General features: G+C 35.9%; 1 protein-coding gene across 4 annotated transcripts in view; it reads right to left on the minus strand.

Moving 5' to 3' along the window:
* Positions 1-323: 323 nt before the first annotated feature.
* LRRK2 (leucine rich repeat kinase 2) overlaps positions 324-16,276 on the minus strand; it is a 210,334-nt gene continuing 194,381 nt past the window's right edge. For all 4 annotated transcript variants that reach the window (XM_088836974.1, XM_055396301.2, XM_055396300.2 and 1 more), the window contains 4 exons: positions 5,937-6,089; positions 4,520-4,728; positions 2,061-2,132; positions 324-1,200 (listed from right to left, as the gene is read on the minus strand). In XM_088836974.1, coding sequence (XP_088693100.1) covers positions 1,079-1,200; positions 2,061-2,132; positions 4,520-4,728; positions 5,937-6,089 — 556 coding nt within the window. In that variant the 3' untranslated portion in view covers positions 324-1,078. The remainder of the gene's footprint in view (positions 1,201-2,060; positions 2,133-4,519; positions 4,729-5,936; positions 6,090-16,276) is intronic.

The following is a 16,276-nucleotide window of genomic DNA, read 5'->3' on the forward strand; positions in this document are numbered from 1 at the left end:
AAGCCCAACACTCCTACTTTAGGAATTTATTTAAACAGTTTAAGTATAATTTAGAAGACTAGGTTAACAGGTACCCATCATAGCTAAAGCTCCTTTCTGTTTCAGCAAACTGGAATGTTACATTCTTATCCCCATGGTCTTGGTGGGAGTTGTAAAATTCTGTAACTCTGAAAATAGAGTTTCTACCTGACTGATGTAGAATTTGCAGGTCGCAAATTAAGGAAGAAGATGAGTACTAATATTTGGAGTGAAGAAGATTGGGAACAAGTAGTCAGTGGTGTGGTTTAACACTTAAAATAAAAATTAAAACATAACAATATCACTTGAAGGACTGAACATTTTATTTACACCAATTATAAAACTTTATGATTTCACATTCAAAGACAGAGTTGCAATATAGGAAAGAAAATAGCTATGTCTTTCTTGGATAGGAGGATTTCAAAAACATGTTGGTTTCTTATCAGCATATTTTATGGCATTTTTTTTTAGATAAAGTGAAATTGTATGAGATGCATTGTTTATATTAGCAACAAAAAGAACTCATGTTCCAGCAAAGGGTTTCATTAGTGCAAATTCAATGACTATTTACAAGTATATATGATAACTGCATTTTAAAGCAATCTAAGAAGGAATGTATTACATTAAAATTTTTCTAATATTTTTATTCCACTTCACAGAATATCTAGACATTAATCCAGTAATAGATCTGTCTTAATCACAGAACACAAATAAACATAACCTTCATTATGAGTAACAAAAAAAAGTATCCACTTTGTAAATTTCAGTATGAGTACTACAATCCAGTACTTTTTAGATTTCCTTTTATTACTTAATCCACAAACTTAATTAGGATATATAAGAAATATTAACATTTAAAATAGTTCTTTAAAATATATTTTAACTGGTAACAATTTTGTACATTTTTACAAAATAAAATCTATAAACATTCCTTCATATACACATTAGCAAACAGGAAGTAGTAGAAATTTTTCTTTTTATACATAAACATTTTTTAAAGATATTTACAAGAGAAGATAACCATTTTTCCATCCAAAGATAAAGATTTCCAATATCCCTCTTATTCAACAGATATTCTTCTCATTTTTTCAGCTAATTCTTTTCTCACTTCAATATGTTTTTCTAAATTTTGCACTTCATGTGGAAGATTGATGTCCCAAACAGACAAGCAAGACTGTATCTCTAGAAAATTAAAAAACAAATCATGTTATAAAGATCTGCAATGAAACATTTTAATCTTAATTTTGTTAATTTATATTTAGCTATTGGACAAATGTGTATGTGTATATATGTGTGTGTGTGTGTGTGTGTGTGTACATGCTCAGTCGTGAATGACTCTTTGTGGCCCCATGAACTGTAGCCCTCCAGGCTCCTCGGTCCATGGAATTTTCCAGGCAGAAATACTGGAGCAAGTTGCCATGCCCTCCTCCAGGGCATCTTCCCAACCCAGGGATCGAACCTGGATCTCTGAAGTCTCCTGCATTGGCATCTAGGTTCTTTACCACTAGTGCCACCAAGAAATACACACACACACACACACATACACACGCACACACAAAATACACATATGCATATAAAAGTAACATACTAAATTATTACCATTTATAAGAAATTATATTTGGAAAGGTATTTAAAATACATTATAGAACTAACAAATTTTAACAATGGACCTTTAGTAACATAAAACTTCATTTTCTGAAAGAATAAAGCTTTTCCAAACACTTTTCAAAATCAGACTATGATTTGGATAATATGGAGTAGGTAAGATCTAAGGAAAAATACCTATGTTGGGTTTGAGCTAGTTCTCATTTAATAGTGGTTGCTAGCTCTACTTCACCTGAAAAATATATTACACTGCTAAATCACTAAAACTTAATTTTGAAAATTTATATCTAAATTATTTGAACCATAAAGAAGCTATTAAAAATGCCTAAAGTTTTATGCATATGTAATATTTACCTTAAATGTATAAAAACATAATATGTTATAATCATTCATGTCATTACAGTCTGCTTGGAATATAGTATCCTATTAAACATTACCTTTTTGGTGTTGTGCACCTTCAGCACTTTTCTGGTTATATCCCAAAACCAGCATGACGTTTTTAAGACTTCCTTTATTAAAAATAAAAGAGTTCTATTAAAACAATATAGTAAGTTGGACTTTAAAGAGTACAAAAGTTCATATTTTAAGATACAAAAACCTTGGAAATTAACTTACAATTCCACTACTTAAGAGATCCCTCAACTGAGTTTGAACAAAAAATACTCTGCAAGGCGATGAACAAAAAATACTCTGCAAGGTGACCAGTACGTTTTTAAAGTTAAAAAATTTGATCTACCATCTTGCTATGATTCTTATTGTGTGAATCTGAGAAAACAGCTTAAACTCTCTGCAAAATGGGCTCAATATTTATATATTACTCCTCCAACAAAAGCTATATATCAAAGAGAGAGTGTATGCAAAAGTGATTTTGATACTGTAATGTGCTGGTCAGATGTGAAGCATTTGGACAGAGAGTTGCATGAACATGTAATATGCTGACACACTGTTGTATAACCATACTTTATTCTCAAGTCATTCAATAATTTATTCAACAAATATTCATCAAATCCTATGAAGATGTACACCAGGCCTTAGGCTAGGGCCTGGGAATAAAGGGGTATAAACACAAGCAGACCCAATCCATCACAAAAATACGGTTAAGTTCTGTAAAACTAGAGTTCATGTAACTTTGGGGCTTCCCTGGTGGTTCAGCAGTAAAAAAAAAAAATCCACCTGTAACGCAGGAGACATGAATTTGATCTCTGGGTCGGGAAGATTCCCTGAAGGAAGGCATAGCAACCCACTCCAGTATTGTTGCCTGGGAAATCCCATGGACAGAGAAGCCTGGCGGGCTTTAATCCATGGGGTCACAAAAGAGTCGGACATGACCTAGCTATTAAACAACATCAACGGATGTAACTTTAGCAAATGAATAATAAAAATGTTGGAACAGGATGAAGACAACAGTAAATTCCTTTTACAGGAATGTATTAAAGAGAGATAAATGGAGTTAATGGTCTAGTGATGAGATTAGTTACTAAACAGTAACTAAATTAACTAGGCAAAATGAAACAGCACCCACAAAACTTTGAGGTAGGATGAAGCATGGTATTTAAGAGGGGCTGAACTTTCTTCTAGAGCAGAAAAAGCAAAGAAGAATACGGCAAATGACAAGGGCAAGAGAACTGAGGTGAAGCTAGATTATGCTGTATATTGTAGATTATGTTCAAATTATTTAAAAAATAAATTAAACCCATTGAAATTGCCCTATAATGTCAGTAATGAACAACCATCTGGATACCAAGTACATACAAATTAAAGGATACAACAACCTTGGTAAGACTAAAGAGACAACCCCCCCTACACCCACTACTTTGCTTGCATGGACAAGTGTCCTGGCAGTCGCCAGTCACTAGGAGCCCCTAACTCTAACTTTTGTGCAACTCTGATACCTATTCATGGAAAATCTGTGAGACTGAAGAGAAACACTGATCTTTCCTTAATACATTCCTGTAAAAGGAATTTACTGTTGTCTTCATCCTGTTCCAACATTTTTATTATTCATTTGCTAAAGTTACATCTGTTGATGTTGTTTAGTAGCTAGGTCATGTCTGACTCTTTTGTGACCCTATGGATTGTAGCCCACCAGGCTCCTCTGTCCATGGGATCTCCCAAACAACAATACTGGAGTGGGTTGCCATGCTCTCCTCCAGGGAATCTTCCTGACCCAGAGATCAAATTCACATCTCTTGCACTACAGGTGGATTTTTTTTACTGTGAAGCCACCGGGGAGGCCCCAAAGCTACATAAACTCTAGTTTTATAGAACTTAACCCCATTTCTGTGATCAACTCTGTATAAATACTAAGTCTATTCCCTAAAGCAATTAACTAGTCAAAATAAGAGTTAAGTGTGAGCATCATGTGCTATCATGATTTCTTCACAGTTGAGTAGAAAAGTAGGAACAACAGAAAACATAAATAAAACATAATGATTTTCCAGTATTTGTATTTAGATTATGAAGTACATATTGCTATAAGAATATACACTGTAGCAATATATACTGTAAAAAAATATAAATTTATTTATAGAAAGAAAAACTAAATGGTATTCCTTAACAAGGGTAGAAAGTTATAAACTAGGATCAAAATAATCATCTGCTTAAATTTCTTTGTCAAAAAGTTAACAATACTCAACATTTTATATTTTTGCCTTAATTATAAAGAAAAAAGAGAAAGCAAGACCTAAATTTAGTGTTCCCTTGCAATACCTGCTTCTTTTATGGGACTAGAAACATCTACTCACTTCATGCTTATAAGGCCCCTATTCAAAATATATCTTGCAAAATTTCCCTATGAATTTCTGAGACACTTCATACTATGTTGGGAAGTGAAGAAAAAACATATTCTTATAGTCTTAAGAGAATATGAAAAAAGATTTAAAGGAAGTAAACTTGCCTAACTGTGCAGTCATCATGACTCTAACAGAATCACAAAAGTTGTGAATTATACGTATAATTTGACGAGTTGAAAGATCAAGGAGTAAGATATGGCCTCCTCCAGTTCCTATCCAGAGAGCAGTGTTCTTCTGGAGGCAGAGAGTCTTCACTCTCCCAGAATAAGACATTTTGTGTTTCAATTCCTTGCTTACTCTGACCAGTTCCTCCCTAAACCATAAAGAAAGCATGCATTAATCCTTTTTGTTTAAAAATAAAGAGATAAAATAAATGTGACTATATATACAGACACACACACACATAAATATATATGTACAACATTTTGGATTATGAATACGTGACAAGATTTATTACATATAATTAAAGTTATATGAAACTAATTTTGTTAAATATAGAATGTCAAAGAGCCACATTTTGCTACTTAAAGCATAAATTATCAAAGATAACACAACAATTGCCTCTTAACTTCAAGAAGCTCTGAAATAAATAAGATGGATATAATTTTTATATATAACAAGCCTATGCATTTCAGCAAAAAATGAAAAGCATCTGCTTAATATAAAGAAAAAAGCATTAATTTCAAAATTTTTTCATGCAGTTTAAAAGTTATAAAAGAAAATAAAAACTATAGTCATCTACATGTAAAAGATATGAATCCAAATCACTGAATTTTTCCCTGAGCTAAAGAATAATTCATGACAAAAATGAGGTATCCAGAATGAAAAAATTCCAACAATTTTAGAACTCCAGGAAAGGACCTTTTACTAGGCAGAGCTGTCAGGTCTTCCCAACAGAAATCTCCTCACCAACCAGAGAAAAACTAAAGTGTTAATAAACTTTGAAATCTCAATTTATGGATATGGTATATAATCAAAATGTTCTCCAGAAGATTAAAAAAAAAAATCTATACAGTAAAACCAAAATAAAACTATATAGTAGCTAGCAAATAAGACTGGTGATGGTCCTGGATGCCAGCAGCAGCACACAAGGTATGCGGGTGATGTGAAGTCTCCTACACACTTGATCCTGGTCAGTCTAGCACATTTTGCACCCATATTTTATATTGTTTTGTGACTTTTTCTTTGTAATACCTTGAAGAAACCATATTATGTTTCTATTTTTCTCCAAAGATGAAATTTGCTGGATACCAACAGATGGTGCCAAAAAACATTAACGATTTTGTTTCTGAATTTTTTAAAACATTTTTTCTATTTAGAAGTATAAAGGAAGAAAAATAGGCCATAATTCCTCCCTCTATGAAATCTGAAGTGTAAGGACAGTTCTTACAGGCATAAAATAAAGAACCAATGACACTGTACCTACATCCAACAACACAGTGAACACTTAAAAATTTGTTAAGCAGATAGGTCCCATAGCACTCTTTCCACAAGAAAATAAATGAAAAAATATTAATTTACTTTAAAAAGTGCACACAATCTATTAGTTCACAGAGTTTTTCAGTCTTCTTATCCCACACTTCCACAAACGGGCTATTTTTCTTAGCGACATAAAGAACCGTGTCTACCACCACTGCTATGATGTTGGAATCACAGAAAGATGCATAAGAAAATCTAGAGGGAAAGAAAAGAATGTCATTTATTTTTTATTATTTCAAAATGTAATACAACTTCATATTAGCTGTTAATGCATATAAAGGATTAACACTATTTTGAAAAAGAAACAATTATTTCATATTATCCCCTAACCATTCTGAACAGAATACTTTGATACTTCACCTTCTTCTGGTTACTACATATTTCTTCCTTGATAATAAAATTTAGTTTCCTATTTTATTAATTTCAGTTTTATTTGGTTATTTATAGAATATTATATTATCTGAATATGTAAAGTATCTTGATTTCTAAGAAAATCATCATAATATCTGTAACTTTATAATACTGAAAAAAATCCATATTGTCAAGAATGACTAGGAAATTAAGGGTCACCCATTTACACTTAAAATCATAAGACCTTTAAATCCACCTTAGTGGCAGTCTTCAAATACTAAAATATATCTGTCTCAACACAAGCCAGTCAAGTTACGGGGGAAAAAATTCCACACCATCATCCAAATATTAGAAAGCAAACTGTGATTTTTCCCCTTTGAAAATAAAGGAAAATTTCAGACATTTTTAAACATCTACCTTCCAACCTAGTATATTTGGCATTTCACACATTTTGCAAACAGATTGGCCACCAAAGACCCCATCTGCATGGCAAACTCCAAGTTGTACTTCAAAGCTTAATTTAAATGTCAGCTCCTCTCAAATTCTTCCCTGACTTACTGAAACAGACCAGCCATTCCCTTTCCCATACTGATGCATTAAATATAAAATATTAATCTATATTTAATAATATTACAGACATTATTAAATATAAAATCATATTCATTAGTATGTCCTGACACTACCCTGTCTTTTTACCATGGTATCTGATTAATGGGACAGAGATGTTAAGACAACGGGTGACAACTTCTGAGAAGTAAATATTTCCAAGTGTCTGTGAAACTGGGTCTTAATCTCTTTTCAGAAATAAATATCTTTGAAAGCCTGATATTTATGGCCATTCTATCTAGTAAAGCACTGATATTCCAAATCTTAAAGGGAACTTTAGGGGGCTAATTGATACCATGACCTTATAACATTCTATGTAAAATACAATAATTGGGGGCGGAGCTTTTCTTCTTATATCTTCAGGCCTGTTTAAGTTGGTTAAAAGTGTAAATTACAGAATAAGAATGAGTGTGTGTGCTAAGCTGCTTCAGTGATGTCCTACTCTTTGCAACGTTATGGACTATAGCCCGCCTGGCTCCTCTGTCCATGGGATTCTCCAGGCAAGAATACTGGAGTGCGTTGCCATTTTCTTCTCCTGGGGATCTTCCCAACCCAGGGATTGAACCCAGGTCTCTTACATCTCCTACACTGGGAGGCAGGTTCTTTACCACTAGCGCCACCTGGGAAGCCAGAATGAGAGTAAGTGTAACCAAATATTTACCATATGCTAGGAAACAAATCTCTGGGGGAAAAAAAAAAAAAACCAACAAGAATATCCTCATGCATGAGAATTCACCATATATAGCAGTGTATCTCAATTCTGGCCACACTTTAGAATCACTTGAGAGCTAAACATAAATACAAACATGGGGGACCCACCCCAGTCTTAATTCATCTCCTTTAATTGCTCTGAGGTAGGTCCTGGGCATCAGATTATTTTCAGCTACCTAGTGGCTCCATTCTAAAGGAGATCAATTCTGGGTGTTCATTGGAAGGACTGATGCTAAAGCTGAAACTCCAATACTTTGGCCACCTCATGCGACGAGTTGACTCACTGGAAAAGACTCTGATGCTAGGAGGGATTGGGGGTTGGAGAAGAAGGGGATGACAGAGAATGAGATGGCTGGATGGCATCACCGACTCGATGGACATGAGTTTGAGTGAACTCTGGGAGTTGGTGATGGACAGAGAGGCCTGGCGTGCTGTGATTCATGGGGTCGCAAAGAGTCGGACACGACTGAGCGACTGAACTGAACTGGCTTCTAATGTGCAGCCAATTAAGAAGCAGGATGTCTAGTGGTATTGAGAAAATTATTTTTAAAAGTACATTTATAAAATTTTGTGACAGCTATTGTGAGGGGAAATAACAAATACAATAGAAGGGAAAAAAAATCTAATTGCCATAGGTGGGATCACAGACAGCCACCCAGAAGTGACTCTTGGACTAAAACAGACAAGAGGCATAGTAGTCATCCAGAAAAACAAAGAACCACATGTAAAGGCTGGAGTGAAGGGGAGTAGGCTGTCTTCAAAATTGAGACAAATTCATTTTGGCTAAGGCACAGAGGGTAAGGAGGTTGCAAAATATGAATCTACAGAGAAAAGCAAGAACTAAATCATGAAAGTCTGGTAAGTCCTCTCAAGGAACTTGGACTTCATGCAAAGGACATTGGAATACCACTGGTCAGTTTTAAGTAGGAGAGTGGCATCAGCTTGATTTGCATTTTAGAACAATCCCTCTGCCTGAAATGTTGAGAATGGATTGAAAGGAAGACAATCAGAGCTTTGAGAACTCTGCTATTGTTAAAATGGCCAGGCCTTTGATGGTAGATGGCAGCTTGGCCCATGGTAGCAGCAATCAAACAGTAAGAAGTATAAGTATTTGAGGGTCAAGAAGAGCATCAAGTGGATAAAGAGTTAGAATCAGAAGAATCAAGGATTTTTCCCAAGTTTCATTCTTGGGCAATTAGATGGATATTGAGAAACTAGGATATTCCCTGAGAAAAAGATTTCTCACTTAAAGCTAATAATAACCATGATAATTATCTAACATTTATTGAGAGCTTACCAAGTGCTGGATCTCATATTAAGTTCCTTATATTACTTTTTATTCTTCAGTTTTTCAAGTATCTCTTTGAAACAGGGTACATTACCATCCTCAGGTTAGAGAAGACCTAAGATTTGAGAAGTTCTTGCCAAGTTCACACAACCAATACATGACAAAGCCAGATATGAACAATCTATGCTCTTATCCAAACCCTACACTGCTTCTCACTGAGGAATATGATTAATAAGAACCAACTGCAATGCTTTGGTTAAAACACAATTTTAAAAACTGAAACAACAAATTGGAACAAGGTTTATATTTTATTTTATTCTGCTTGAAATTGGTATCACTAACTTTTATTTTGAGGAAATGTCTGCATAATTATCAGCTCTGCTGCTGCTGCTGCTGCTGCTAAGTCACTTCAGTCGTGTCTGACTCTGTGTGACCCCATAGACGGAAGCCCACCAGGCTCCCCCGTCCCTGGGATTCTCCAGGCAAGAACACTGGAGTGGGTTGCCATTTCCTTCTCCAATGTGTGAAAGTGAAAAGTGAAAGTGAAGTCGCTCAGTCGTGTCCGACCCTCCTTAGTGACCCCACGGACAGCAGCCTGCCAGGCTCCTCCATCCATTGGATTTTCTAGGCAATAGTACTGGAGTGGCTTGCCATTGCCTTCTCTAGAGCAGACTTAATTCCTAAGGTTCATTTCCTACAATCAATAGTTAAAATTATCCACAGGGAAAGTGTGCAAGATAAGTGGAGGAGAAGACCCTGAGTCGACCTCTTCTCACAGGCACATCATCACAACTATTGGAAAAACAATTACAGATTAAAAAAAGACTAGAACCTACCAGAAAAGATCTTCTACAAACAAAGATACAAAGAAATCAAATTGAGAGAGATAGAAGGGATTGGGTCATGATATAGTCAAATCCAATACCCCCAGGTAGGCATTTCACAAATGGGAGAATAGTTACAACTGCAGAAGCACTCCCAAAGGAGTGAGAAGTTCAAACCCCACGTCAAGTTCTCCAATCCAGAAGTCCTGCACCAGGAAGATGAGCCCCCAGAGCATTTGGTATTGAATGGCAGTGGGGCTTACTTTCGGGAGTCCCAGAGGGCTGGGGAAAACAGAGAATTCACACTTAAAGGGCACACACAATATATCACATAGTCTGGAAAAGAAGTCAGAAGCTGGGGTAGGAGGCAACTGCAGCTCACCCAGGGGACACATGCCAGCAGGCCAACACAAGCTTCAAGAAACCAGAGGCCACACAGCCAGATATTTCAGGAACCAGTCCCACCCACCAACAAAACGCTCTGGGACCCCTTAGCCCTGCAACAAGAATCCATGACTTGGTTCTGCCAGCCAGTAAGTCACACTAGCTCCACAACCTGGTTTTATCCATTGGTGGGCAGGCAATAAACCCTGGGTCTTCTGGACCCTGACTCCACCCACCAGCAACCCAGCACTAGTCCAGGGCTCCTCAAAGTTCCACAGTCAAATGCCTGGTAACCTAGTACCACAAACCAGAGGCCATCTCAGCCTCCACACAAGGCAAGATTGAGCAACCAAATGAACCAGAGGCCAACCAAGTTTAGCAGACTGCTCACATAGTCAGCTCCAACAGAAAGACCCTTACAGCCCTCATGGGGGAACCTGTAGAGAATATAGCACTGGTGATGAGAGGGGAAGACACTGCTGGGAACAAAAGATGTCTCCTGCAAAAGGCCAGTTCTTCAAAGTCAGGAAACATAACCAACCTACCAGATAAGTTAATATAGAAGAGCAATTTAGGCAAAAGTAAGTGACAGAGGAACATGTTTCAAATGAATAAACAAGATAAAACCCCAGAAGAGCTAAGTAAAGCTGAATAAGGCAATCAACCTCAGAAAGAGTTCAGAGTAGTGATCGTAAAAATGATCAAAGAACTCAAGAGAATTGACTCACAGAGCAAGACATTAGAAGTTTTAACAAAGATTTATAAAATACAAACAACAACCAAACAGAGATAAAGAATTTTTTTTAAGTGAAATTTAAAATGTACTAGAAGATTAAATGTATTAAAGATCAATAGTAGATTAAATGATACAGATGAATGAATCAATAACCTGGAAGAAGCAGTAGTGGAAAATCACTATGGCTTAACAGAAAAAAAAAAAATAATGAAAGAGACTTCTGGGACAACATCAAGCCAAATAATATTCATTATAAAGTGAATAAGGGTCCAAGAAGAAGAAGAGAGACAGAGAGAAAGGGGCTGAGAGCATAATAGAAGTTATAATAGATGAAAAATTCCCTAACCTGGGAAAGGAAATAGATATCTAAATTCAGAAAGCAGAGTCCTATAGAGGATTAACTCAAAAACAAACATACCAAGACACACTGTAATTAAATTTTTTTAAATAAAGAAATAGAGATAATATTATAATAAAAGAGAAGAACAACAAATAACATACAAAGGAATTCCCATAATATTATCAGCTTATTTTTCAGCAGAAAATTTGTAGGTCAGAAGGAAGTGGTATAATAAATTTAAAATGATGAAAGGGAAAAACTTAAAAACCAAGAATACTCTATCCAGAAAGTCTCCCATTCAGATTTGATGGAGAAATCAAAAACTTCACAGACAAGCAAAAGCTAAAAATGTTCAGCACAGCCAAACCAGCCTTAAAAGAAATGTTAAAGTAACTCTCTAAGTGATAAAGGAAGGGCCACAAGAAAACTGAAAATTATAAATTGAAAAACTTCATCAGTAAGGGCAAACTGGTACTAAAGACAGAAAGCATCCACACACAGAACTAGTAGTAAGGGTAAAAAACAAAAGTAGTAAATTCATGCATATCCACAATAAGCAGTTAAGAGACATGCAAAGAAATTATATGTAAAATATGGTATCAAAAAACCGTAATTGTGAGGGGAGGAGAGAACAAATGCAAGGTTGATAAAATGTATTTGATATTAAGAGATCAGCAACTTAAAACAGTTAAAGACTCTGCCTGCTATGCATGAGACCTGGATTTGATCCCTGGGTTGGGAACATCCCTTGGAGAAGGGAATGGCTACCACTCCAGTATTCTTGCCTGAAAAATTCAATTGTCAGAGGAGTCTGGCAGGCTACAACATGGGTTGAAAAGAGTCAGACACAACTGAGAGACTCTCAATTGTATTTTCTTCCATATATATTTCCACATGTAAAACTCACAATAGGGACAAGCCAAAAGTCTATAATAGATATAAAAATAAAAGAGAAAGGAATTTAAAATAGCACTAAAGATATTCATCGAAATACAAGAGAAAAGAATAAAAGAAGGAACAAAATACACCTGGAAAATGCACCTGCAAAAACAAACTCATTTAACAAAATGGCAAAAGAATATGCATATGAATAACTATTTTAAGTGTAAATTGGACTAAATGCTTTAATCAAAGACACAGTGGTAAAATGGACACAGAAGCAAGATTTGTATATATGCAGCCTACAAAAGACCCAATTCAGATATAAAACTTACTGAAAGTTCAGGGACAGAAAAAGATATTCCATGCAAATGGAAATCTAAAATAAGCTGGGGCAGCAATACTTGTATCAGAAAAAATAGATTCCAAACCAAAGACTTTTACAGGAAACAAATAAGGATATTACAATAATGATCAAGGGATCATTCAAAAAAAGATATAACAGTTGTTAACATATTCACCCAACACAGAAAAATCTACATACATAAACCAAATATTAACAGACATAAAGGGAGAAATCAACAGCAATACAGTAATAGTTGAGGACCACAATACACCACTTACATCAATGGACAGATCATCCATACAGAAAATCAATAAGGAAACATTGCCCTTAAATAACAAATTATACCAGATGAAATTTACATATATATAAACCGAAGCACATTCTATTCAAAAGCATTTGAAGGCACATACTTTACAAGTAGACATGTAACATACTCTTGGATAGATCACATGCAAGGCCACAAAATAAGACTCAGTAAATTCAAGAAAATTCAGTTCAGTTCAGTTCACTTGCTCAGTTGTGTTTGACTCTTTGTGACCCCATGAAACACAGCACACCAGGCCTCCCTGTACAGCACCAACATCCTGAAACTAACCAAACTCATGTCCATTGAGTTGGTAATGCTGTCCAACCATCTCATTCTCTGTCATCCCCTTCTCCTCCTGCCCTCAATCTTTCCCAGCATCAGGGTCTTTTCCAATGAGTCTGTACTTCACATGAGGTGGCAAAAGTACTGGAGTTTCAGCTTCAACATCAGTCCTTCCAATAAACACCCAGGATTGATCTCCTTTAGGATAGACTGGTTGGATCTCCTTGCAGTCCAAGGGACTCTCAAAAGTCTTCTCCAACACCACACTTCAAAAGCATCAATTCTTCGGCGATCAGCTTTCTTCATAGTCCAACTTTCACATCCATACATAACCACTGGAAAAACCATAGCCTTGACTAGATGGACCTTGGTTGGCAAAGTAATGTCTTTGCTTTTTAATATGCTGGCTAGGTCAGTCATAACTTTCCAACCAAAGAGTAAGTGTTTTTTAATTTCATGGCTGCAATCACCATCTGCAGTGATTTTGGAGCTCCCCAAAATAAAGTCAGCCACTGTTTCCCCATTTATTTGCCATGAAGTGATGGAACCAGATGCCATGATCTTAGTTTTCTGAATGTTGAGTTTTAAGCCACTTTTTCACTCTCCTCTTTCACTTTCGTCAAAAGGCTCTTTATTTCTTCTTCACTTTCTGACATAAGGGTGGTGTCATCTGAGGTTCTTGATATTTCTCCCGGCAATCTTGATTCCAGCTTGTGCTTCTTCCAGCCCAGCATTCTTCATGATGTACTCTTCATATAAGTTAAATAAGCAGGGTGACAATATATAGCCTTGACATACTCCTTTTCCTATTTGGTACCAGTCTGTTGTTCTATGTCCAGTTCTAACTATTGCTTCCTGACCTGCATACAGGTTTCTCAAGAGGTAGGTCAGGTGGTCAGGTAGTCCCATCTCTTGCAGAATTTTCCACAGTTTGTTGTGATCCACACAGTCAAAAGCTCTGGCATAGTCAATAAAGCAGAAATAGATGTTTTTCTGGAACTCACTTGCTTTTTCCATGATCCAGCAGATGTTGGCAATTAGATCTCTGGTTCCTCTGACTTTTCTAAAACCAGCTTGAACATCTGCAAGTTCACAATTCACGTATTGCTGAAGCCTGGTTTGGAGAATTTTGAGCATTACTTTACTAGAGTGTGAGATGAATGCAATTGTCTGGTAGGTTGAGCATATTTTGGCACTGCCTTTCTTTGGGATTGGAATGAAAACTGACCTTTTCCAATGCTGAATTTTCCAAGTTTGGGTACATATTAAGTCCAGCACTTTCACAGCATCATCTTTTAGGATTTGAAGTAGCTCAACTGTGATTCCATCACCTCCACTAGTTTTGTTCTTAGCAATGCTTCCTAAGGCCCCCTTGACTTCACATTCCAGGATGTATGGCTCTAGGTGAGTGATCACACCATCATGATTAACTGCGTCATGAAGAACTTTTTTGTACAGTCTTCTGTGTATTCTTGCTACCTCTTCTTAATATCTTCTGCTTCTGTTAGATCCATACCGTTTCTGTCCTTTTGAGCCCACCTTTGCATGAAATGTTCCCTTGGTATCTAATTTTCTTGAAGAAATCTGTAGTCTTTCCCATTCTATTGTTTTCCTCTATTTCTTTGCACTGATCACTGAGGAAGGTTTTCCTCTCTCTCCTTGCTATTCTTTGGAACTCTGCATTCAAATGGGTATATCTTTCCTTTTCTCCTTTGCTTTTCACTTCTCTTCTTTTTACAGCTATTTGTAAGGCCTCCTCAGACAGCCATTTTGCTTTTTTGCATTTCTTTTTTTGGGGGATGGTTTTGATCCCTGTCTCCTGTACAATGTCACGAACCTCTGTCCATAGTTCATCAGGCACTTTGTCTATCAGATCAAGTCCCTTAAATCTATTTCTCACTTCCACTGTATAATCATAAGGGATTTGATTTAGGTCATACCTGAATGGACTAGTGGTTTTCCCCACTTTCTTTAAGTCTGAATTTGGCAATAAGGAGTTCATGATCTAGAGCCACAGTCTGCCCCCGGTCTTGTTTCTTCTGCCTGTATAGAGCTTTTCCACATTTGGCTGCAAAGAATATAATCAATCTGATTTCAGTGTTGACCATCTGGTGATGTCCATGTGTAGAGTCTTCCCTTGTGTTGTTGGAAAAGGGTGTTTGCTATGACCAAATGTTTTCTCTTGGCAAAATTCTATTAGCCTTTGCCCTGCTTCATTCAGTACTCCCAAGGCCAAATATGCCTGTTACTCCAAGTGTTTCTTGACTTGCTACTTTTGCACTCTAGTCCCCTATAATGAAAAGGACATCTTTTTTGGGTGTTAGCTCTAAAAGGTCTTGCATGTCTTTATAGAAGCTTTTAACTTCAGCTTCTTCAGCGTTACAGGTCGGGGCATAGACTTGGATTACCGTGATATTGAATGGTTTGCCTTGGGAACAAACAGAGACCACTCTGTCGTTTTTGAGATTGCATCCAAGTACTGCATTTGAGACTCTTGTGTTGACTATGATGGCTACCCTATTTCTTTTAAGAAAATTGAAATCACATAAAATAGCTTTTCAGACCACAGTGCTGAGACCAAAAATCAACTATAAGGAAACAACTACAAAATACACAAATACATGGAAACTAAATAATATGATACTAAACAACATGGGTCACTGAAGAAATCAAAGAAGAAATAAAAAACAACCGAAGAGAAATGGAAATGAGGCATGAAGGTCCAAATATAAGGGATACAGTAGAAGCAGTTCAAAAAAGGTAATTTTATAGTGAAACAAGCTGACCTCAGAAAAATTAAGATTTTCAAATAAACAAGCTACCCTTTCACCTAAAGGTACTAGAAAAACAAGAACAAACAAAACCCAAAGTTAGCAGAAGGAAAGATATCATAAAGATAAGAGAAGCAGTAAATTATATACAGTCTAAAAATCCAATAGTAAAGATAAATAAAACTAAGAGCAGGTTCTTTGAAAAGATAAAATTGATAATCAACAAAAAAGAGAGAGGGTTCAAAATTAATAAAATCAAAAAGTAAAAGAAGTTACAATCAACATCACAGAAATACAAAGGATCATAAGGGATTGCTATGAATAATACTACCCCCCTCCCCCCAAAAATAGGATTACCTAGAAAAAAATGGATAAATTCCTAAAAGTGTACAATGTAACAATAAAGAATCAGAAAGAAATGCAAAATATGAACAAACCAATCACTACTATTGAAATTGAGCCAGTAATAAAAAAAGTCCCAATGATAAAAAATCCAGGATCAGAGAGCTTCACAGATGAATTTTACCAAACATTTTCAAAATAATTTAGAAAATTAA

Source organism: Moschus berezovskii, chromosome 6 (genome assembly GCF_049115385.1).
Source record: "Moschus berezovskii isolate FMDL1 chromosome 6, NW_MosBer_1.0, whole genome shotgun sequence".
Lineage (NCBI taxonomy): Eukaryota > Metazoa > Chordata > Mammalia > Artiodactyla > Moschidae > Moschus > Moschus berezovskii.